Source organism: Euwallacea similis, chromosome 6, assembly GCF_039881205.1.
Source record: "Euwallacea similis isolate ESF13 chromosome 6, ESF131.1, whole genome shotgun sequence".
Lineage (NCBI taxonomy): Eukaryota > Metazoa > Arthropoda > Insecta > Coleoptera > Curculionidae > Euwallacea > Euwallacea similis.
This window is the reverse complement of record NC_089614.1, coordinates 4,014,951-4,037,020: the sequence shown is the minus strand read 5'-3', so window position 1 is coordinate 4,037,020 and position 22,070 is coordinate 4,014,951. Positions and strand designations below refer to the sequence as shown.

Here is a 22,070-nt window from a genome sequence, read left to right as displayed (position 1 = left end):
TACTCTACATACCGGTCATTCGGATTTAGCGAAATTTTGTTACAAGAAATGTTCGTTAGAATGAACATGGGAAGTTCAGAATTTATCAGTGTATGCACTAAATCAGATACGTTATTCATGTCAGGTTTGCTTAAATTCGAGTCATTCTAAATATATATATTGTCTTCGTTCATTTCCTCATCCCGGTTGCGTTAAAAGCGCTTGACTCATTATATTCATATACAGGGTGTTTCAAGGAAAACTTTCCACCACGGTTATTTTGGATAATTTAAAAAATATCGTAAAACCTCAAGACACGTCGATTTTGTTTTCGATAGTGAGACATGATGGCGTGGATCTTAAATTTATTGAAATAACCTCCTTTGTGGGAATGCATGAAGCATTCAAAAAATGATTCTTAATTTTTTTACCAGTACTATTTTACTATTATTATTTTTTTAACCAGTAGCATATCATATTTTTCTTTTAAAACGTTCAGGATCACATCAATGGGAACACCACTGGTGAAACTTGAAACATTGTTTTCCTCTTAAAAATGTATATCTACACCTATTTTACCTTCCCCAATTTTCATTAAAATATTTAATATTTATTTAATAAGAAAAAAACGAAAATATTATAATTTTTTTTCCATTCTTTATCTCAGACAGGAAGCAAAAACGGGCCTATGTTCGTATCTTTTTTCATGTTTCGCTTACAGGAACCTACAGTAAATACTTGTCAGATTTATTTTGAAACATCCTGTATATATGTATAACTTATATTACATTTATCTCAAAACAACATTTTCCGGCTTTTGTACATATGAAACATATAATAAAAAAACATAAAAAGTTAACTGAACTTTCCAAGCTACACCAAAGACTATAAATGATGCAAAGCTCTTTTACGCAATATCCCGATATATCCTAAATAAGAATATACTACAATCAGCAAAATCATATAGCCCCCATTTTGTAAAATTTTATCGTAACCAACAGCAAAGTCGTAACTGTTCAACACTTCAGTTCCATTGCGGTAGCAAGGAATTTCGTCTACCGAAGAGCAGAGATCTGCAATAATATCAATAATAATGAACCCTGAAATACAATTTTCCTGCTAACTGATCCCTTACCTACTCCTTCCACTTGAATCCAATAGACGATACAAATTGATTCAAAAGAAATATAAAATGGTGAAAAATACTTCACTATTGCAAATAGTTTTGGGAGGGAATCAATTTTAATCCATAATCCTGAGAGCAGGACGCATAACAATTGCAATGGTACTATAAAAAGGTGAATAAATTCCACTGTCGGGAAAAGGGCTGAAAGACATAAGCCTGAAATACTTCGATAAGTAACGAGAATAATTTTTAAATGTAGTATTACCGAAAGCACAACCACCTAAAGAAGCCCCAAGCACGACTACATACATATTAACGAAAAGTTGCAAACCTCCTAGAAACTGAAGGCATATAAAATACACTCCTGTAAATCCTAGAGAGTGTAGTACCACTAGGGGAATCTAAAATTCAATTATTGTTATTATTATAACTCATAGACACAATTATATCACATTAAGTACAAACCAGAGAAAGAATCTTTGAAAGGAAGTACGGCAAAGCTGCATATAGGGTTTTTTCCTGTATGAATATCTCAATTTCCTGAGGGAAAATATAAATAACTTGATACATTTCGTCGAAAATTAGCTCAGAAATTATCAACAGCAACGCGCCTTGAATGCTCTGAACGCTGTTTAGGTCTGTGATGGTTGTACTTGAGTATGATATTCCGATTATGAAAGCTGTTACCTATAGAGACGATAAATGTAGGGTTTATTTAAAAAAATTGTAGATATATACTCACAATGATGAGCAAAAAGGAAATTAAATATTGCCTGGACTGCCCTTTAAGGTCAATATATGTGCGCCAAATTAGCCAGCCCAGAGTGTACAGAAATCTTTTCTCATCAGTCCTTTAAATATCATCAGCGAATAAAAACTGTAAATGAAACTCAAAAAACTTACTTTTTTCTTAGCAGTAAACCATCATATTCTATATCTGCAAAATTAAACTTTACTGCGTACTCATCCTCAAACGCCTCAATCAAACTTCTAACTTTCACTTCTTCCCTTGGGGATTTAATTACTGTTGATTTTATATAAAAATCTGCTGGATTATACGTTGCCGGGCAAAAGAGAAATTGACTAAAATTCTACTTTGAATTGTCATGTTAGATAATACTAGTACCTATATACCTTTCGAAAAATCTTTTCGCGTTCTCTTTAGATCCCTGGAACACCACCTTTCCATTCGATGCTAGTAGGATGAAGTTATCAAATAACTCGAAGAGTTGTGAAGAAGGTTGGTGTACAGTTAAAAATACAATTTTTCCCGAGGCAGCTATTGTTTCCAGGAGTCGTACAACGGAAATTGCACTAAAGCTGTCCAATCCTGTGGTGGGTTCATCACAAAAGAGAATACTTGGGTCTGAGAGAAGCTAAAAACATGAAGTTAACACTGAGCCTGAATTAAGAACGTACTATTACTTACCTTGGTGGCCAAGGATAGTTTTCTTTTTTCCCCCGAAGACAAATATTGTAATTTACTGTACTTGAAGTTCTCTAAATTGAGATCTCTGAGCAGTTTATGAATAATTTGAACTCTAACACTGTAGGGTTTTGTGTATACGTACATGGCGGCCTTAAAACGTTAGAAGTGATTGAAATGAGTCTGCACGTTGAATTGAAATTACCATGAAATTCATGTGTTCATAGACAGTCAAGGATTCGGTGAATAAGTCTTTTTGTTGTAAAAATGACGAGTTGCTTCTCAAGATTTGCCCAGTTACGACTCTTCCGTTAATTTTCAAAAGTCCTCTACCTAAATCGTAAATCGTATTTAAACAAAGTTTCAACGCATAAATATGGGAGACCTACCCCTGCGTTCTCCAGAGAGCAAAGTGAGCAAAGTAGTCTTCCCAGATCCGCTAAAAGTTACAAATTCGATCAACTCGATTACATTACAAACTTATTAAATTTGATTTTTTAAATGAGATATCCCGTTTTTTTTTTTAAATGAACTTTTCTTTTAATTTTCTGAATGATATGTATAGAAATGATACATTTGAAATAATAAGTAATTTCGAAAATATTAAAAAATTAAAATTCATGAAAAACTGAATATTTTTTTTTAAACCTTACGGTTTTTGAAATAAGATAGTGAACCATTTTACGTGGACCACCCTGTACAACAAAATGATTCATAGTAGAAAAATGTATTTTTTAGATATTTGTTATGAACTTTTTGCTTGCTGAACCTAGATATCGCAGAGTAGAGTTAGAAATAATATTCATAATGGGTCGGATACCAAAACAAACAATATAACAAAAAAAAATTTTAGTTTTGATAAAAAAACGCTTAGTGGTATTTCATTACGAAAAAGATAGTTTCTACAAAAAGATTGGGAAAACGTTCCAATTAAGTAAGAGCACGGTTGGAGACATAGTCCAACGTTATAAAAATTAAGATAAAATACTTTCAAATAAACAGGTCGGCGAAAAATTGTTAAATGAGAAGGACAACCACTTTATGTTGAGAACCATTAGGAAAATTACAAAGTTAGTGCTTCAAAGATAAAAATCCTATTGCAAAATCATTGTAATGAAATAGTTAGTATTGAAGCCATTCGTTAGTATATTAGAAGTGGTGGATATCACGGTAGAGGATCCAAGAACAAGTCATTGTTTAGTAGTAAAAATATAAAAATATGATTAAATTTTGGTAAAAAATTCATTTCCAAGTCAGACAATTACTGAAACGATATAATTTTCCGTGAAAAGTCAAAATTTAATATTTTTATCTCAAACGGACATCAAATGATATGGAGAAAAAAAAATGAAGAATTGCAAAAATAACATCTTCGTCCAATAGTAAAACATGGAGGAGGTTCGATTATGGTTGGGGGTGTGTTATCAGTAGGAATCGGTGAATTAGCTTTTATTGAAGGTATTATGAACTAAAATGTGTATTATATTTAAATATTCTAGGACAAAATCTAAAGGAAAATGCGAAAAACATTGGCATATTAAGATCGTTTAAGCTATATCAAGACAATGATTCAGAATATAGCGTTTGCATTATTCGCAAATGGATGTAGTACAACTCCGAAAATCTTTAAAACTCTTTCCTAATCTCCGGACTTTAATCAAATTAAAAAAATGTACGACATTATTTGGAATAACAGCTTAGAAAATATGAAACAATATCGAACACAGTATTACAAACCAGGTTGCAGGAAAAAAGGAATAAAATTGATTTCAATTATTTAAGAATAAATTCTATTTTCTATGTCTAAATATTTGAAAAGTGTAGTTGAATCTAAAGGTGGTCATACAAAATATTAATTTACTAAATTATGTTGTTATTTATCTTTAAACCAATTATAGATATATCACCAATTCAAGTGGAAACATAGGGATTGTGCAAGTGGGAGGAGGATCGAATAAGGTTTCATATGCCTCCGACAAAGACCACGAAATAGGTTGGGGTTGAAGTGAACCGAGTCAGTCTTCACTTTAATGTTTAGATTAGTGACGATTTTGCTGCTTTCGCAGCGATGGAAATTTAAAAAAACATCAGAACAAAAAGCAGCAATGTAGATAAATGAAAAAAAAAGTGACTAGAACTTTTATTAGCAAAAATTCTGAAATGGTGAGAGATCTATTAACACTAGACTGACTCCAGTCATGTCAGCCAATAGTCCCACAACTCACTTCGTTGATCTTTGTTGGAGACATATTAAATCTTAACCGCTCCTTCTTCCACTTGCACAATCCATATGTTTCTCTTGGACTAGTAATGCCTGTATAGTAATTATATATTAGTTATTACCATCAGAATATTTTTGTGGCGCACTTAATTGTCTCTGGACTTTGTCTTGAAATTGGAAAATAAGTTATTAAAATTTTATGTTCTCTTTTATGCAAACTTGATGAAATGATTGAAGAAGACATTTTTGATGTAAAAAAATAATACGTCCAAATGTTTTTGGGATTCATTGTGTGTGAATTTCATTGAGATTTAACATCTAGTTAATTACCTTACGCCCATTATGGCAGTTACAGACCCCGAAAAAGCTGAACCTGAAACTGTTGGTTAAATAAATAGTTAAGTTAATCTTTTACAGAACATTTTATTTACCTCCATCTATAATAACTTTTCTGTTTTTGCGCTGATTCCAAATGGAACCATGCTTTTCTTGTACGGAATACTTCAGATTATCCCAAGTGAATATGAATCGAGCCTGTAAAAGTGATCAAATAGAACATTTCTGACACGATCTTTTAAAACAATCTTACCATTTTGAAACTAAATTACGAATACAGACATAGATGCTCTCTCTTGAATATCTTATCTTTTATTTAAATTAGTAAAGAATAGTCAAAGCTAAACAAATATCTGCTCTTTTGAAACGAGGGATAATGCGCATTTTTGTACCTACACTATATTTGGTACCCAAAAATGAGAATATGTAATTGTTAAAAGCATTAGAATTTTTGAAAGGTTTATAGGTAATGCTAATCAGTTTTGGGAGATTGTCTTTATTTAATTAAGTATGTTGTAAGGAAACCACCACCTTAAAACAGTAAAAATCTTTATTTCCTTACATTAGCTATACTGGTATAATCACATTACGGATTGCCGTTAAATAAAATTGTCCTACTTTGGGCAACAATTTTATGTGCTTAGTAACCTGATGTTCTGATTTAAAAATTACTTTTATAGCACTTTTATGTATTATTCTATCTGAATAACATTGATAAATGTAATACTCAAATTGAACAATATTAAAACATAATTTAAAAAATAAATTAAGTTAAGATGCTCCCATCTGTTTGCAAATGTACCCTGTAAATCTAAATTAATTCCTCAAATAATTATCTTATTTATATAAAAATAAACACAACAGTTTGGCACTTTTTACGATTTATGTAAAGTTTTATCTCCTGAAACTATTACAAAATTGCACTTTCAGACTTTTGCTCTAGGTCAAAAGAGCATTCGCAGCTGGAAAAGTAGCTACACAGAATGGATACGTTATAGGTTTAACTAACTGGAACGGAACTAAAGAAACAATATGTAGGAACTGACTAAACTTCAAAGAAAACAAGAGTTCAATTAATCTCCTACATCGCTATCTCTATCGCCGATGAAATAAAGGAGCTGAAACGCAATTCCCAAAAGCATGGTACCAATTAAGTCGCCCAATGCTGTTAAGTAAGGAATGGCAGAGTTATCGGGATCAACCCCGGCTTTCCACATACCAAGAGTAAGTACTTGTGCAATGTAAAGTAATAGAAAAACCTGTATTAAGGCCGCACTGAGGTATACCACAATAAAAGTAAACGTATATGAGGTATGTCCTGCCTGTAAGTAGCTAATCATATAAGAGAAAATTAAATGACCAGGAACCACCATAAGCATAAGCATTTTAGCAGTGCCTGTGTGGCTGGTTTTTTGATTATCACAGAACGCGTCACAGGGGCTAATGCAAATCTGCATGTTTTCAGGAAGATTCCCGACTTCCCCCATGCTGTGCAGTTCAGTAGAAATTCGACTAGCCTGAACTGCGACTAAATTTCCACCTACACCATTTATTACTAACTGAAATACTGCCACTCCTTTGTATTGGGATACTGTAAAGTCTAAGATAAGGCCCCCCGCGCTGCTTATTACCATTGCTGATATGACAGGGCTCCAACCAGTGAAGAGAACTTCACGTGTATATTTGTTTCGACTAGCTACATAGGCCCACAAGGGAACAAAACCAATTCCTAAGACTATTAGAAAAGGAGCTAACCATGGATGACTATCCATGGTGCGATAAAATAAGGAAGCAAAGTATGACAAAACTGCCAAGGTTGTAAGATCCCCAAGGCTTGCAGCGATAGGCGTTGCTACGTTGTCAGGATTAATATTAAAACGTCTCGAAAAAATAATGACTCCAATCATAACTACTCCTAAAACAAAACTGGCACCAAAGGCTGTAACAATGCTGCTAGCACACAGGAGTAAAGCATGCTTAACATTCAACTCCCCACGAGGAATCCAACCAAATACAACTGCTGCTAGGGACGCTAAGAAACCGACGATGATTGCTTGGCATAATATTAATGCAAGATTTCCTGTTATTAAACTTAACTTCTGCTTATGACTATCTAAATGTCCCAAGTGAGCATGTGTTGATAAGCGAGATGCTAAAGTCATTTCTAAGTTTCCTTTAAGACCAAGGAGGGCAGGTACTAAAATGTATACTTCGGAAATATTCCTGTAGACTGGCCAATGCTGAACTTTGTCCAAAAGTAAACTAGCTGCAACCATACCAAAACCAGCAAGAAGGAAAGGAATGAACATTTGGATTGCTGTTATCCACAAAGGTTCATGTTTAATGACTTGGATTCTGTGTGACTCTGTTTCGTCCGCGTTTAGAAGGGAACAAGTGTCTGTGACGTGATCCTTGCATTCCTCTTCATCCTATGATTAGATACTACTATTATGAGAAAATTAAAGCATTAATTAAGTTTACATTTTCTTGTTCTTTCTCCACCATGTTTGTCGATTTCCTCGCAGGACTCTCACGCAAAAGTCTCCTTTTTATTACAAAACTCATCACGATGAATTTCAACTATTACTTGCAGAATTAACATTTTAAAGGCTTTCTGCTGATATTGGTGATTGAAGCACGAAGACTAGCAAATGACATCGTACAGAATTTAATTTTTTTAACACGTATACTAAAGCTTTATCAACAAATCGAATACTTGAAAAGCCGTTTATAGTTTTTAAGTAGCATTTAAGCTGATTATAGTAATGTTTGATGTGTTAATAATTAATTGTAATTACTTAATGTTTTAATCAAGAGTGGCATTGACGTTTTTGACATTCATGTCACAACAAATAACCATAGCTATTTTGATTATAATACATAGTGTAGAGTGCGTTAGTGTTACACTATTTTGAGTTTGAGAGCCGTGTTGTAATTGTTACGGTATATTCACATCCAGCTTTGTGGTTTATTAGTTATTTTCAATATTTTTTAACGCTTTTCTTAGTATCCTTTCATAATTTCCAATTTTTAGGACATCTAGAGCATATTCATGACGTTAAATCAGCTGTTTGTCTTCATGACAGTTAGACAAGCGAAACTTTACATTGTTGTCATTGTTGCCGCAATCCTCCTAATTTTTGTAAATATTTCCAAATTTCAAGCTTTTTTTGGGAAAATTGGCAGCAGTAGATTCATGCAAAGTGGTGTGATTTTAAATAATGAATACTGGGATAACTAATATTTAACCCATTTTTACAACTTCTCATAAAATCATCTCATAAAAAATATGGTAAATTATTCCCAGTAACATACTACATGGATTTTAAACCCCATCAGTAGGGGCTTATCATTTCAGTACTTACCTTATTGTAACGTTGGTGCCCCAAACAAAAAAAAATGGATCCCAGGGATATTTCAAATCCTTATCATGACTTCAACCTACAAGAAAATTATTGGGAGGCTCCTGACTTAACAAGAAGGCTCCCTGTAGGAAACAATTATTACCCATATCCTTACCAAGAAAATTATTCTCAGCAGCAAAGTCCTCAATCATATTCAAGTCATGAAGGTGAGAGAAGTCATGTAATATATTATACACATATCTGATACACTAATATTCATCTATAATGAACCTCTTTGGAGTGAACTCCTAGCTATAATGAACTTTTCATGAAGAAGTAAACTTATGTGCTATATGTTCAATATATATATTTTTAATAATACATTAGGTTATAATAAACATTCACTTTAAACCTTTCCTTCATCTCAATCATTGGTTTGTTGTCAAGGGTTTAAATAGAATTCAAATTTTTATATATTGTGAACTTAAAAAATGACAGTAATACCTGGTAGGCAAAATGTGAATGTAAGAAAATAAGTGACAATTTCACATCAAATGTTTTTTTAAGTTAGTAGAAGTTATTTTTTATATGCTTTCTTCACTTTATGTTTCGAAGTGCACTCATGAGTTCTCAATCTTTCCAATTATACAGGTATGTATACATGAAACAAATGACATAGGCAATGATGACCACTTAACATATTTGTGAGGTTTATAATAAAACCAAGTTTCTCAAAATATGTTTTATAATTTTGTTGATATGGAAGAGATGTATTTGAATGTCTCTGTCTGAAAACACTAAGGCCCATAGATTTGATTGAATTTATAAATTAATTAATTTATGAGGGAACTGAACAGAATTCAACCAAAAATTAAGAAAGATAAAATTTAAGTAATAGATTTAAGAACTTCAGGAAATATTAAAATTTACTAGTGGTGTACAAGCAATTTTTTCTAAATGATTTTATGCACTAATACCTCAGAAAATACACTACACTGTATAGTAGTTGGAGGCAATCTACTCTCATATTAAGCAACACCTATTACCTAATGCATATATAAAATTAAAAAGCTCTTTGTGCAATAGATCAAGTAAAATAAAATGAAAACCAAATTTTTCCTTAACTCAACACCTTGCAATGCCACTACTGATTGAGATTGAATGCATGCTTGTGTGAACTTGTTTCTTTATTTTGTACTAGAGAATACATACCTCAAATAGTGCAATTTTGAAATACATACTATACAATAATACCCTATACAATATTATTTGTTTCCATATGTGTTCTACTATCTGCTGATTTTACCCAATAGCTTCAAAGGTTTTATGATTACCCGGAAGTTTTGAACCACCTAATATCATTTTTTCAGCATATAATGTATTACTGCTCTGGAAAGTATTGTATGGCGTTTCTTCTCTTATCTGAAAGAAGCTGCCAACATGCAGAGAACCAGAAACACTAACAACTTACCTCAGACAGTCCAACATGTCAAGATCTATCAGCTGAGATTGATCAACATTTTCACTCATAAAGACTTTAACCAAGCAAGACTTTCGTCTGGTTGCTACATTTATACATATCCTATTTCAAATCCAACCATTGTGTCAGAACGTTGCAGGGCGTTTTGTTCCTTAGTGCTAAAAGGCTTATTAAAGTCACCAGTAGTTTTCTAATGCCATTTTTAATAAAACCACCAAAAATTTTTCTAATATAACGAATCTTGAATGTTGCGAACGAACCATTTTACTTGCTAAATAACTCTTCATTATAACCTGACTATTACATTTTGAACACCTTTTAGATGTAACAGTGAAGCGTTACATAGGCTCTGGAGTAGCTTTTGTAAGCCTCATAACTGAGAACCTGCTCAGTCATCCATTTCTGGTTTTAAGAAGGCAGTGCCAAGTAAGAGCTTGTGGTTTGAATGATTACTTTGGACTTTGATGGGAATTTTTTGTAGGTTAATCATACCTCAAAGAGGTACCATTTGCTACCAATCACTCTCTTACCAACAGTATGCCATTTACAGCAGCATCAAGGACTTACTACTTTATGGAAAGGCTTAGGTTCTGTTCTCCTTGTAAGGGGAATGTCATTAGGTATTGAAGATTTAATTTCAAAATTAACTCCTTGGCCTAGGTAACATAAAACAGTCGATGCACCTAGTGATTATCAATTGAAATCGAATTTTTAGGGAAACTAATGCACATAGTAGTCTGAAGCAATTTTTACAACACACAATGTTGAAGTGGTAATGTACGAATGCATATAAAGTTACTTCATTATTAACATATACTTGCAGTGTGACTTTCGCAATAGTCACACCTTTTTATTCAGCGTCCTTTGTGGAAACAGTTCAGAGTGACATTGCCAGTGAAACTCCTGGGATTCTCGACGTTTTCAGAGAAGGTTTTGTAAGGTTGCTGAATTGGGGAGCTCCAGCTAAGGGCCGAATGTTACCGATTTGGGCCCTCATTGTACCCACCATAACTTTAGGATTGGCAAAATACCTATTCTCAATTATGGTTAAGGAGGTAGCTGTCAGAATCATGAACATGCGGCAGATAAGCAATTGGGAGAAGACTGGCACCATCCCTAAAGACAGCAACGCGGTAATGGAAGATATTAATTTAACGGCTTCTCTAATTGCCACTGTATCTAGTGATATAGTTTTTTATCCCTGTGAGACAATCGTGCATCGCTTGCATTTGCAGGTATGTTAATTTTTGCTGCGAGATGGATAAAACGTTATTTTCATTGATTTTAGGGTACTCGAACTATAATAGACAATCTAAATGACGGTAAATCAGTGTTGCCCATTTTAACGAACTATAGCGGTGCGATAGACTGTTACGAAAAGTGCATTGCTACAGAAGGAACGGCGGGATTGTATAAAGGTTTCGGAGCTCTTATCTTGCAATACGTGGGTCATATCGCTTTAATTAAACTGTCCCGCTTCGTTCTCTCGGAGATCGGAGATTTGCTCAAGAAACCCGCACAAAATACCCAGACAGCAATGAATAGTTCACCTCCAGCTATTTCAAATTTAACCAACCCACCTAAGTCCTATTTGCTTCCATAAGTTCTAGTCGAAATGTTTGGGACATTTGAAATTTAAATTTTGCGTTGTTGCCAAGTTTAGAATTGTAAATTGTTATTATATTAAACTATCATTCAGAGAATACACCAATTATTCGACCAGTTGTTTTTTTAATCGACCAATTTAAATAGGTTAACTGAGTTCCATTTCACATAGCTGATTGGAATAAGGTGAGTAACATACACCATTCCACTATTTTTATGATACCTGTGACTGATTACGAAGTATATAATGTGTCCCAAATGATGCTACATGTATCTGGGTTACCATAAGAAATGCAGGGTAAAAAGGAGAGTTTTAAGGAATTTTAAGAAACGCTCATACCTGGTTGAAGAATTTCTTTAAGTTTTTGGAAGATCAGTTTATGTTAAGTTAATGAGTTTCCTACAAACACATGTTTGGAGAACAACAATATGGTTTTAAACTCAACAAATCGACTATTATATATAACTTTCTATACTTCAGACTATCAAATATGTTACAGAACAACTGGACAACAATTAACAGGATGTTTTCAGTCAGGTCTGTTGTGATCTGTGTGGTCATTCTAATGCTGTAGCTCCGAGAGTACAGAAGCGCCCGACTGTTGGAATTTTCACAATCACAAACCGTGTATCTATCACATATAAGGGCAACTTTACTATCTCCAAAGTAACACAGAGCTTTATTTTGTGAAGAGTTATAGACATTTATCAGTACGCAGATAATGTGCCTGTTGTTCGAGCGTGGTTGATGGGATGGTGGCTTGGTGTGTAGAGTACTACTTATCACCAAGTAGTAAAAACTGAGCTTAATGAGTTCTTGAATTTAACCATACTGCAGATCGCTTCTGTTTAGGTTGGCTAGAATTGTTAGTATTTATCATCTCGCAGAGCTCTCAAAATACTGGGAAGTTCAGGTTATTTATTACACCGGACGCAATTAAAACAAATAAAGGTTTTTCCTAAATTTATTTATGTGAATGTTCAGTACAATCTACAATAAACCAATTAAAATCTAGGCAAATCGCAATCAAAAATCAGACTTTTATACGAATGATATAAAGTTAATTTTTATTACAATTTATATGAAATTACATACAAAAATTGAGCTAGTTTGTTTCTTTTCTTTAGATTCGCTAATATATACACGAGGTTTTACGTGAAATTTTGGTCATGAATGCAAAATAGATTTTAAAGTTTTCTTTATTCTGAGTCAGGATTATTCCTGCGATTATTATAGCTGAAGGCACTGATAATCCAGGTTACCTGGCAACTAGGGCTTCGCAAATCACTGATCAGAAGAGCATAAAGAAGGATAAAACATTAATTACATAAAGTGCACAATTTAAATTTGCATAGTCAAGAAATTTCGCTTGTTAGCAGTTCTATATCACAAAATGGCAGTGTAGAAGACACAAAATAAACCATTCAGACCTGCCTACTTAATCTACAAAGAATAAATGCGTATAAATATTCAAGCGGATGAAGTAAGTATATGGTGGTATTCAGTTGCTCCAAAAGGTAAGGTCAACCAGGATTTTTTGGAGAAAGTGAATAGGGAAAAATAAATATTAAATATGCTAGAGGAACACAATAAAATACCGCTGTAAGATAAAAAATCTGAATAATTAACAGAAAAATCGTAAAATACAATGGTAAAAATAAATATTATCATACAATCAAATTCTACTAAATAGTCTGAGATCACCGATTTCAGGGTTTCGTCCAAACCCAACGAAGCGCAAAGAATCATCTCTTCAGTTCGCGTGTTTTCATGAAAATATTCATTTATGTATTTACACCTTTACAATTACATTTCCCTTATACGAATATCACGATTGTAATTTTACACCTAGAAAACAAGCAAAACGTACCTTAAAGTAGTTGTACATCAGTTTCGAGTGGCAGTGAAGATCAACTATCTTTAGTAGCTTAAAATTACGTGAGCCTATAAGAGTCTGGATTCGACACGTTGCTGTGAAGCACGAAGCTATTGTAGACGTCGCAAAGCTCCTGACTTTTGTATTCTTCTAGACAGACAAAACCTTCGAGGTTGGGAGATTGTTTTCTGGCGCAGTCCATGCAATGCACCACGTGTCGTTTTTCCTGTTCTCTTATAAACAGAATGTTGAACACTTCAATCTGTAAATTGCATCAAACCGGTAATTTGGGCCAACAACACTTAGCAAAATCCTACTTACCTCGCATTGTCCACAATAATGCGACGCCTCGTTCTTTCCCCTACCATGGAACTTAACTTCTACCCCTTTATCTTTAACAAATTCTAAAATCCTACTGCATTTCGTCAAAGTTCTAAGTAGGCAGTTTCTGAAAAAATATTATAAAGGAATTGATTAATAAATAAATTGAATACATACTTGATCAACTCAAATAGCTTTCTATCGGAAACTTTAATGTTTCTGGCGAGATTCCAAGAAAGGTGAAGCATGGGCACTATGCTTTTGAAACTTTGGAGCTTGTTCCACTCGTATCTCTCTATGGCCAATTGATACTGCCTAGCAGTTAAGGGGCCCACATTCCAAGCAATGTTGTTGCACCATCCCACTGCTTGCACCCAATGTACACAGCCCGCGTTTACCCAGACCAAGTCCCCAGGCCTTTGCAGAAACCTGTACACCGGGATATTAGCTTTATATAAATCTTCTAAGACTGGCCACCAGGATCCGTGAAGGTAGTTGATTTGGTTCTGTTCGCAAAGCCTGAAAACATCGAAATATACAAATTAAAAGACTTTGAGTAGCTCAAGTTTGTTTATGGAGAGAATCGTGAACTTTTTCAACGTTTACTTCACTCACTTTTTGGGACCCTTTTTAGTCGAAATCTTTTGCAGAGAAACGAAAACAGCAGGGGTCACAATCGACGTTAAAAGCAGTACGAGGGAAAGCCAAATGAAAACCTCAAAAACGATATTAAACTTAATTCATGTCAAAAACGAATATGTCATTTTTCAATGCAGTCCCAATTACGTTCAATACATCTTCTTCATAGTTCTGGAAGTGCTTGAATACCCGAAGGAAAAAAATCTTTTGGTAGTGAAGACAGCTACTCATGCACTGCCTGAATCATTTCGTCAATTTAAAATTTCTTCCCATTCAAAGCTTCTTTAAGGTGATCAAATACATGATAATCGCTGGGGATGAGGTCAGGCAAATGTGGAAGATGTGATAGATGTTCAAACTTCAAATTTTGGATGACTACTACTGTTATACGGGCAGTATATGGTCGCGTATTATCGTGTTGCAAAAGAATGTTGTTACTCAGAGATTCTAGCCTTTTGGTTCTGCAGGCTTGAAACGGTTATTTAGAAGTTCTTAGTATGTAGTATTAGTAATTGTGCCTCCTAAGGCATATGGTCTTTTAAAATAACCCCTTTAGCATTCGAAAACAAGGTAAATATAACCTTTCCTGCTAAGAGCTAAGTGTGAATTTTTTTCGGCTTTGGTGAAGGAGTGTGACGCCATTCTTTGGTTGCTCGTTTCACGTTGATGGTAATGCAGTATCTCCAGGGGCGATTCTTGTCAGAAGGGCATCTCTTTCTGTTTTATACCGACGCAAGAGTTTTTCACAAGCATCAACACGCCGTTGTCTCAATTCTGAAGTCAATTGCTTTGGCACCCACCTTACCTTCCTGATACTTTATGCAACTGGAGAATGTCATGCATAATGTGGTGTACGTAATCATGGCTCTTGTTTAAAATTTTAGCGATTTCGTTAAGAATAATATGAGGATTTTCTTTCACTAACACTTCATCTGCTGAAATCGAAGCAGGCGTGATTTGCTTGACCAGGTCGGGGAGAATCAATTACGGAAGTCATCCCGTTTTTGAATTTGTTGCTTCATTTATACACACTTGCTGAAGCGACGGACGTGAATTTCCATAACGTGACTTCATTTTATGGTGAATATCAATGAGTTTCACTTCTGCACTTCCTAAAAAACGAAGAATAGAATGCTGTTCCTCCCTAGTGCAACGCTCTAGTGGAGGTGTCATTTTGGAACTGTCACTTTGTGAACAACTTCATTTGTTTCTACGTCACGATTCGTCGTACACGAAACGTCATAATACGTCACAAAAAATAACATTTCTACAGATTTATTACGTGTAATTTCGCGCATTATTTTTTTGAGGGGCACTTTTACGATTTTCACTTGACTCCGCCACGTATTTATTTCCTGTTTATTTACCTGCAGATAGCGCCCCAATAGGAATCAGGAACTGCAAACCATTCACAATCTCCGGGTCCAATGTTGATGTTAATGGAGCAAAAATTGTTGTTCTCTTGATGACCTGGAGTGCGACTTCCTGGAACTTTCATGTACAACTGTACTGTATTCATGCCGAGAATGACGTGCCCAACATGAGAAAGCATGTTTGCCGCCGAGACGACCCTAGCAAATGCTGGTAATTTCATTAATTCCTGCAGCTGGGGACGCCATTTTCGTTCGTCACTTAGATCTACGTTCGTTCCAAATCTGTAAACGATCCAAATAAGTGGAGTTTTAAGTCGGTTAAACTAAAACGTACTTCAATGTTTTATTTTCCTTGAGCGTTTTGGCTATGGAAGATGGGGCAACTGAGGTGTTCGTTTTCCTTCTTTTGCCTGCTCCACAGTTCGAGTCTTTAGAATCGGAATCTGACAATCCCGGGACTGTCTGGTTTTTCTCTCGTTCTTCCTATTAGATTCCTATCCATAAACTTCTAATTCACCAAAAATCACACAAAAACTACCTTTAAACTTTCCTTAAAGCTTGATGCTTGGTATTGTGCATACCTCGCAATTGTTGTGTGGGATCTATGTGAAATACACGCCCACACTTTCTTTCCAGTTTGGGGATCCCAATTCTCATCGGAAGGCTGTTGAATTTGGGTCCTGACTTCAACACTGTGATCAGGATTGGCCTCCACCAAAGTCTTTGTTGAAAATAGTCCTAAATCCAGTTTTAAGGCTGAAGCCAAACCTCGAACCACCGCAATGGGGTGCTTCAAACAGAACTCCTGTAGCTGAGGGCTGAACGCGTGTTTTTTGTTATCCAAATATACAGAAGGCGTAGGAGGGATTAGCTGTTGATGGGTCAACGTTATCGCTGGGGGATCCGGCGGTTGAGGGGGCGGTGAATCATCTGATATTATTGAATTGTTGATGTCACCGTTCACGACTTCGCTTCTGGAAACGTTCAAGACGACAGTTAGAACGAACTTGGAATTAATGGAAAAACTTACTTGCACAACTGAATAACAGTTTCAGCACTCATATCAATGTTGTACTCGATATTGGACTTCTTTTCCGACGAATTAAGTGCTTCAAAGTCCCAGGGTGGTTCTGATTTAACTATCAAAACGCTTTCTTGGTTGGGAGACTTCATCCTTCTTTTCTTTGGCTCAATAGGCTCGGATTTGGCTTCAATGCCTGATGGAGAAAAAGGTCCTGACGAGAGCGTGCTTGGGTTTACTTGAACTGCCGGTTCTGAAATCGAAAAAACTCAATATCAGGGCAATAGATACTTCTATCAGTTTGTACATTTGACCATTAGCAGCCAACTTAAACGTTATTAAGGGGCAAATCACGAAATAATTCTCATATTGTCCACTATCGGCGCGAATGCGAATGCTGAATCTGTTTATGGGACTTTAGTTAATATTACATTTAAAAATTTGTAGTTTCGTGTTTTAAACGTCTCCATGTACATCTATGAGAGGAGAAAGGTAAAGTGGCAACAAGATCAGATTATTTGGGTTTCATTATTGTAATTACTAAGTCAATCGTCTTTAAGCTACAGGAGACGTGCGGTAGCGGCAGAGGGTAAGATGTAATTTGTCGTTTGTCGTTAATGCCAAAATTGTCAAATAGCGCTAACCGAAAGCAAATTTTGTACCTACTAAAAACTGTCGAATATAATTATTTATTACCAGCTGGAACTGGATGTCCTGAAGGCGTAGCAGTAGTGGCGTCGGTTCCTTCTTTGGCATCTTCAATAGCATCTGACCCAAAATGCTTTAACAAATTTTCGGCTAAAGTAGCTGCAAGATCGTTCTGCGAAAGCAAATCTTTCAATTCGGCTTCGACATCTAAATCATGCTGCTGTCCCTGTAGAAAGGAGGAACCGACATTCACGCTTCCCGTGGGAGAAAATCCTTTGCTTCCATTCAAGGACGACCCCATCGAAACCGCGCCGCCGGCGAAGGGCGGCGTCGCTCCGCTCCTAACTCCAGAGTTAACAGCTTGCCTAGTCTGTCCTTGACTCCTCAGATGTTGCTGCATTAGATTATGCTGATGCTGTAGCTGTCTCATTAAGTTAATCTGGGGTTGAGTCAGGGTAGCTGCATTTGCTTGCAAGTGGTTTAGCAGGTTAATTTGCTGCTGAGTTAACATGAAGTTGGGCTGCGTGGGCTTCGGGTCCGGCTCCATCTTGAATCGCTTTCCGGAGGCTCCGCTAGGACTGGGATAAGGCGGAGGCGGGCCTTGAGGTCCTGATCCCTGGGGGTAGCTTTTCTGAAAGGACTGGGAGGAATTACGTGCTTGTTGGGGCTGCTGCTGCTGTCTCGAGGACATTTCCGCTGATATAGGCAGATTCCACGCCTCTTCGATAGAAAGCAATTGCCTTCGTCTGGAATTACAAAAAAACATTTTAGTGAAGGTGAAATACTTGTTAAGTAATGTGTTACACAAAAATAGGTACAGAGTATCGTAAATAAACAAATAAAAGCTTAATTTAAAGTCATCGGAATACAGTTTTGCTTATCGGGGTTAAGCTTGATAAGAGTGTTATAATTGTCTTGATCTCTTGACCCTTTGAACTTAGGAAGTATTAGGGCATCTAATGTTTATATTAAATAAACAAGGAATTAAATTTTAGTTACAAACCTGCTGAACTTAGTTATGACACACTTGTCTTCCGAATTTTTGTCCCAAAGGATTAACCAAAAAATGTACTTTCACAATTTCAACTGAGATATGCGGACGAAATGGACTATATATTGAGATTTCGCACCATACCCAAGCGTTTTTGCTGATGCTAGTGGTGCCGAATATAAACATTTAAGTTTTTTCTGCTTCTGTGTTCTGCTAACAGATATGAAAGACCTTCAATCTGATGGGCGAGGTTTATTTTTGGTTGAGATGCAATTGATTTTGTCACAAAAGTTACACTCAAAATGGGAATTATTTTGACATGGCTAAGGATAGTCTTATAACACACAGGGCGGTTCAAAGCTAATCCGCGCTTTTCAGAGGATGACAGAAAGTCACAAAAAAACTATTTTGAAAATCATTATTTATGGAAAAATGCATATTAACAAACATATAAGGTGCTCAAGTATCAGATTTTTTGTTTTTCCTCAATTTTTTCTACTTTTTAGACATGTGATTCAAATTTCATATAGACTGGTCTCTAAAGCCAATTTGAAAATCTACCGTATGATATTTTCTAAGAGCTCAGACCCCCTCAAATTGGGTTTTTGAGGGACTTTATTGCCCCAAAGGTTTTCTTTGGTACGCCATTGATATTTACTTGCTTAATGCCTAGTTCAATTTAGAAAGTTTTTTGTCTTTTGCAATTTTGTGTCGCCTGTTTTCCAGCAATTGGCAAAAGTACACAGACAAACGCCTCATTTTTACCTTAATTCTCGAGTAGATATTACGAATTTTACACCTCCACAACTACTTTTTTCCTAACATCCACACCTTTATCCTACAATAATTAATAGTTTAGTAACAACCTAGATATGGACTTAATTCCTTTCCTACCCTAAATAATAATGGCAAACTAAAAAAATATTAAGAGTGGTAAAAGGGGTCCTAACTCAAACTAACCTCTCTCTTAACTAACCTAAAGTAACCCTAACTCAAAAAAGATCACCTTGTGGGTTTTTAAATTGGCATTAGGAGACGGTTAATGCGGACTCTTATGAGAAATGTGCATCCCAAATTGGAATAAAATGTCTCAAAAATTCAAAGTGCTGCAAAGGAAAACTTGTCTGGAAAAAAATTAAAAACTTGAACATCCTATATGTTTGTTAATACTCGTTTTTCAATTAATGTTCATTTACCAAGTAGTCTCAATTTGCGATTTTTTACCTACTACTACTACTTACTAATCTGAAAGGACACAAGTTTACGTTGTTCCTATGTTGCAGAAATAACACTAGTTACATAATAAACTATATTCTAAAACTGCTATCAATATACATGTCGTAAAAGTTTCAAATTTTTTAAAGATTTTATTCTTTATTTTATGGCCCTAACTACTTTGGAAGTTAAGGTATTAATTAAGTTGAAATTTGGAACATAGAAAATTCGTTAAAATTTACGTAAGTTTTACAAATAGTGGATAAAATCTACAGGATGGTACTTTTAGAGTACTTTTTACCACCTCAACTGTTAATTTCCCTAAAAAACTATTAGTTGTACTTCGAAACCTCGTTCTTTTGTTCTTTTTTTTACATTTTTTCATAATTGCAACAATTTTCGAGCTATTTGAGGTCATCACAGACAAAATACTTATGACCGTTCTTTGAATTGGAGGAGAATGCGGTGATATTTTTTCAAATAGCTTCAAAGCTGTTACAGACACTTATGTAAAAGCTGTGGCGAAATCGCATGCTGATAATTTGGAAGCTGCAGAATTAACTGAAATGAAGGATGAGCTCGGGTTTGCAAAAATTTCGAATCATTCAAAAATAAATTGATTGAGAGTCGGGAATTTTTGGTGAAGGTGAAATTTGAAGGAATTGAAAAATTATAGAAAAACAGTCGTGAGATTTAAAAACTATTGACACATTTTAGATCTCCATGGAGGGGGAATAAACTTATGTTAGTTCAGGTTATTAAAAAATTTCAGAATTCAAGGAAGGGAGATTACTTTGAGTTTTAAAAGGAGGTAATTTCTGGTTTCTTCATTGAACTAAAAACATTCATAGTGACCACGTTTGAAAACCAATTAGGACCAAATTGAAAAGTTTAATTGAAAAAGATGTATCCACTGGCGTGTTACCTCATCAAAAAGCCTTCAAACATATTTTAAAAATTATAAACACTAGCAAAAACAATTCCTTATCACAACGTTATCAAATAAGGAACACATGTGGTGAGAAAATGCATATGTCCTGTACTTACTTATGTATAAAAAAAAGTATGTGCGTAGCACAGTTGTTACAACAAATATTTTTATTGCTTTACACTATACTACTTGACAGTAAAGCACTAGTTGATATCGATACTTTAATCTTATGGCTATCATAAATTCAACAACGCAATAAAGTACGAATTGAAAGAAATGTAATAACGCTGTGCATCTTATCAGCCTCATTATTTTTAGAACAAAAAAATCCAGCATTTCCAAAAAACAATTAACATCAAAAATATGTATTATGAAACTAAAATCTCTCAGGTAACAAAAATTTATTTTTTTAATAGCTACTTTTCTATTAATTTATGTTAGAGCGGTTCTAAAAATTTAATTTAAAAAAATATAAGCAAAATGGAATTTTCGCAACTAAATGAAGTGACGTAAGAATATGGGTTAAAACTCGTAGTCCAATGAATGTGAGGCACCATGAGGCGCATGTGTCACACACTTAGAAATGTGCCCTGCAAGTGGAAAGTGCTATTTCACCTGCTGCACGTGCTAGAAGATTAGTGATAGAGTGATATGGCATTAAATGATAGTTGTGTAAGTAAATTTTTATGTAATTGAGCCTTAGCGTGGAAATTTTATCGATAAGGGTATTCCCGCAAGATTTTGTACGAGGGCAGTTTGATAAGTCAGTGACTTATTGAATAAAACATATTTTTTCGGCCAAAAAACGTTTTACTTCTCAACATAGTCTTCTTTGAGCTCGATATATTTAGTCCAGCGTTTTTCCAATTTTTTTATCTCTTCCAAATAATAGGTTTTATCAAGGTCCTCAAAATAGGCATTTGTTTCAGTGATGATCTCTTCATTCGATCCAAATCTCTTACCGCTCAGCCATTTCTCCAGATTTGGAAACAGGAAATAGTCGCTGGGGGTTAAATCTGGAGAATATGCCGGGTGGGGTAACAGTTCGTAGTCTAATTTATGGATTTTTGCCATAGCGACTACATACGTGGGAACCTGAGCATTGTCTTGATGGAACAGCATTTTTTTCGATAAATGTGGTGGTTTTTGCTTCAATTCAATATCGAATCTGTCCAAAAGCTCTGAATAATATTCACCAGTGATCGTTTTACCTCTTTCAAGGTAATTGATGTGAATGACACCACGTGCATCCCAAAAAAACTGTGACCATCACCTTGTTAGCCAACAGACCCATCTTGGCCTTTTTTGGTGCACATTCACCTGGAGAAACCAACTGTTTCGATTGTTCCTTGGTCTTTGGTGTGTTGTGATGGATCCACGTTTTGTCAATGGTTATGAAACGGTGCAAAAACTCGTTCAAATTGCGGCTGAACATCGCTAAACATTCTTTTGAAATGGTCACACGGGAGCGCTTATGGTCGAATGTGAGCAATCGTGGTACCCATCGCGAGGATAGCTTTTTCACATCCAAATATTC

At 35.1% G+C, this 22,070-nt stretch overlaps 4 protein-coding genes across 6 annotated transcripts in view; 1 reads left to right on the top strand and 3 right to left on the bottom strand.

The window, feature by feature from the left end:
• Window positions 1-800: 800 nt before the first annotated feature.
• Window positions 801-22,070, bottom strand: part of LOC136409646 (protein white-like) — a 66,152-nt gene continuing 44,882 nt past the window's right edge. Inside the window, exons 1-13 of one of the 2 annotated variants that reach the window (XM_066391303.1) lie at window positions 5,342-5,360; window positions 5,184-5,286; window positions 5,083-5,131; window positions 2,921-2,970; window positions 2,737-2,864; window positions 2,535-2,684; window positions 2,240-2,481; window positions 2,009-2,188; window positions 1,848-1,956; window positions 1,571-1,792; window positions 1,371-1,506; window positions 1,115-1,321; window positions 801-1,052 (exon numbers count right to left, since the gene is read on the bottom strand). In XM_066391303.1, coding sequence (XP_066247400.1) covers window positions 865-1,052; window positions 1,115-1,321; window positions 1,371-1,506; window positions 1,571-1,792; window positions 1,848-1,956; window positions 2,009-2,188; window positions 2,240-2,481; window positions 2,535-2,684; window positions 2,737-2,864; window positions 2,921-2,970; window positions 5,083-5,131; window positions 5,184-5,286; window positions 5,342-5,344 — 1,767 coding nt within the window. In that variant the 5' untranslated portion in view covers window positions 5,345-5,360 and the 3' untranslated portion in view covers window positions 801-864. Of the gene's footprint in view, window positions 1,053-1,114; window positions 1,322-1,370; window positions 1,507-1,570; window positions 1,793-1,847; window positions 1,957-2,008; window positions 2,189-2,239; window positions 2,482-2,534; window positions 2,685-2,736; window positions 2,865-2,920; window positions 2,971-5,082; window positions 5,132-5,183; window positions 5,287-5,341; window positions 5,361-22,070 lie in introns of those variants that run through there. The other variant, XM_066391302.1, reaches the window with a different exon arrangement.
• On the bottom strand, window positions 5,621-7,911 carry LOC136409650 (solute carrier family 41 member 1-like). The gene is made up of 2 exons (XM_066391309.1): window positions 7,570-7,911; window positions 5,621-7,517 (listed from the first exon to the last, which is right to left on the bottom strand). The coding sequence occupies exons 1-2, from the start codon at window positions 7,651-7,653 to the stop codon at window positions 6,162-6,164; spliced, it is 1,440 nt and encodes a 479-aa protein (XP_066247406.1). The 5' UTR covers window positions 7,654-7,911; the 3' UTR covers window positions 5,621-6,161.
• On the top strand, window positions 8,398-11,631 carry LOC136409653 (mitochondrial outer membrane protein SLC25A46-like). The gene is made up of 6 exons (XM_066391313.1): window positions 8,398-8,659; window positions 10,235-10,338; window positions 10,394-10,572; window positions 10,628-10,684; window positions 10,736-11,147; window positions 11,201-11,631. Exons 1-6 carry the CDS (start codon window positions 8,488-8,490, stop codon window positions 11,513-11,515), a joined length of 1,239 nt encoding a protein of 412 aa, XP_066247410.1. The 5' UTR covers window positions 8,398-8,487; the 3' UTR covers window positions 11,516-11,631.
• Window positions 12,469-22,070, bottom strand: part of Utx (Utx histone demethylase) — a 44,071-nt gene continuing 34,469 nt past the window's right edge. For both annotated transcript variants that reach the window (XM_066391286.1, XM_066391287.1), the window contains 8 exons: window positions 17,445-18,142; window positions 16,758-17,001; window positions 16,266-16,701; window positions 16,062-16,210; window positions 15,722-16,009; window positions 13,893-14,234; window positions 13,716-13,842; window positions 12,469-13,656 (listed from right to left, as the gene is read on the bottom strand). In XM_066391286.1, coding sequence (XP_066247383.1) covers window positions 13,453-13,656; window positions 13,716-13,842; window positions 13,893-14,234; window positions 15,722-16,009; window positions 16,062-16,210; window positions 16,266-16,701; window positions 16,758-17,001; window positions 17,445-18,142 — 2,488 coding nt within the window. In that variant the 3' untranslated portion in view covers window positions 12,469-13,452. The remainder of the gene's footprint in view (window positions 13,657-13,715; window positions 13,843-13,892; window positions 14,235-15,721; window positions 16,010-16,061; window positions 16,211-16,265; window positions 16,702-16,757; window positions 17,002-17,444; window positions 18,143-22,070) is intronic.

What these genes read in the sequence shown, in the direction of transcription:
- LOC136409650 (XM_066391309.1), bottom strand. Translation starts at nt 7,653, where the DNA reads ATGAGTTTTGTAATAAAAAGGAGACTTTTGCGTGAGAGTCCTGCGAGG. An exon ending in TGGAGAAAGAACAAGAAAAT is followed by an intron (nt 7,518 to 7,569) that starts GTAAACTTAATT and finishes ATCTAATCATAG; the next exon opens with GATGAAGAGGAATGCAAGGA.
- LOC136409653 (XM_066391313.1), top strand. Translation starts at nt 8,488, where the DNA reads ATGGATCCCAGGGATATTTCAAATCCTTATCATGACTTCAACCTACAA. An exon ending in TTTTAAGAAGGCAGTGCCAA is followed by an intron (nt 10,339 to 10,393) that starts GTAAGAGCTTGT and finishes AATTTTTTGTAG; the next exon opens with GTTAATCATACCTCAAAGAG. An exon ending in TGCATCGCTTGCATTTGCAG is followed by an intron (nt 11,148 to 11,200) that starts GTATGTTAATTT and finishes CATTGATTTTAG; the next exon opens with GGTACTCGAACTATAATAGA.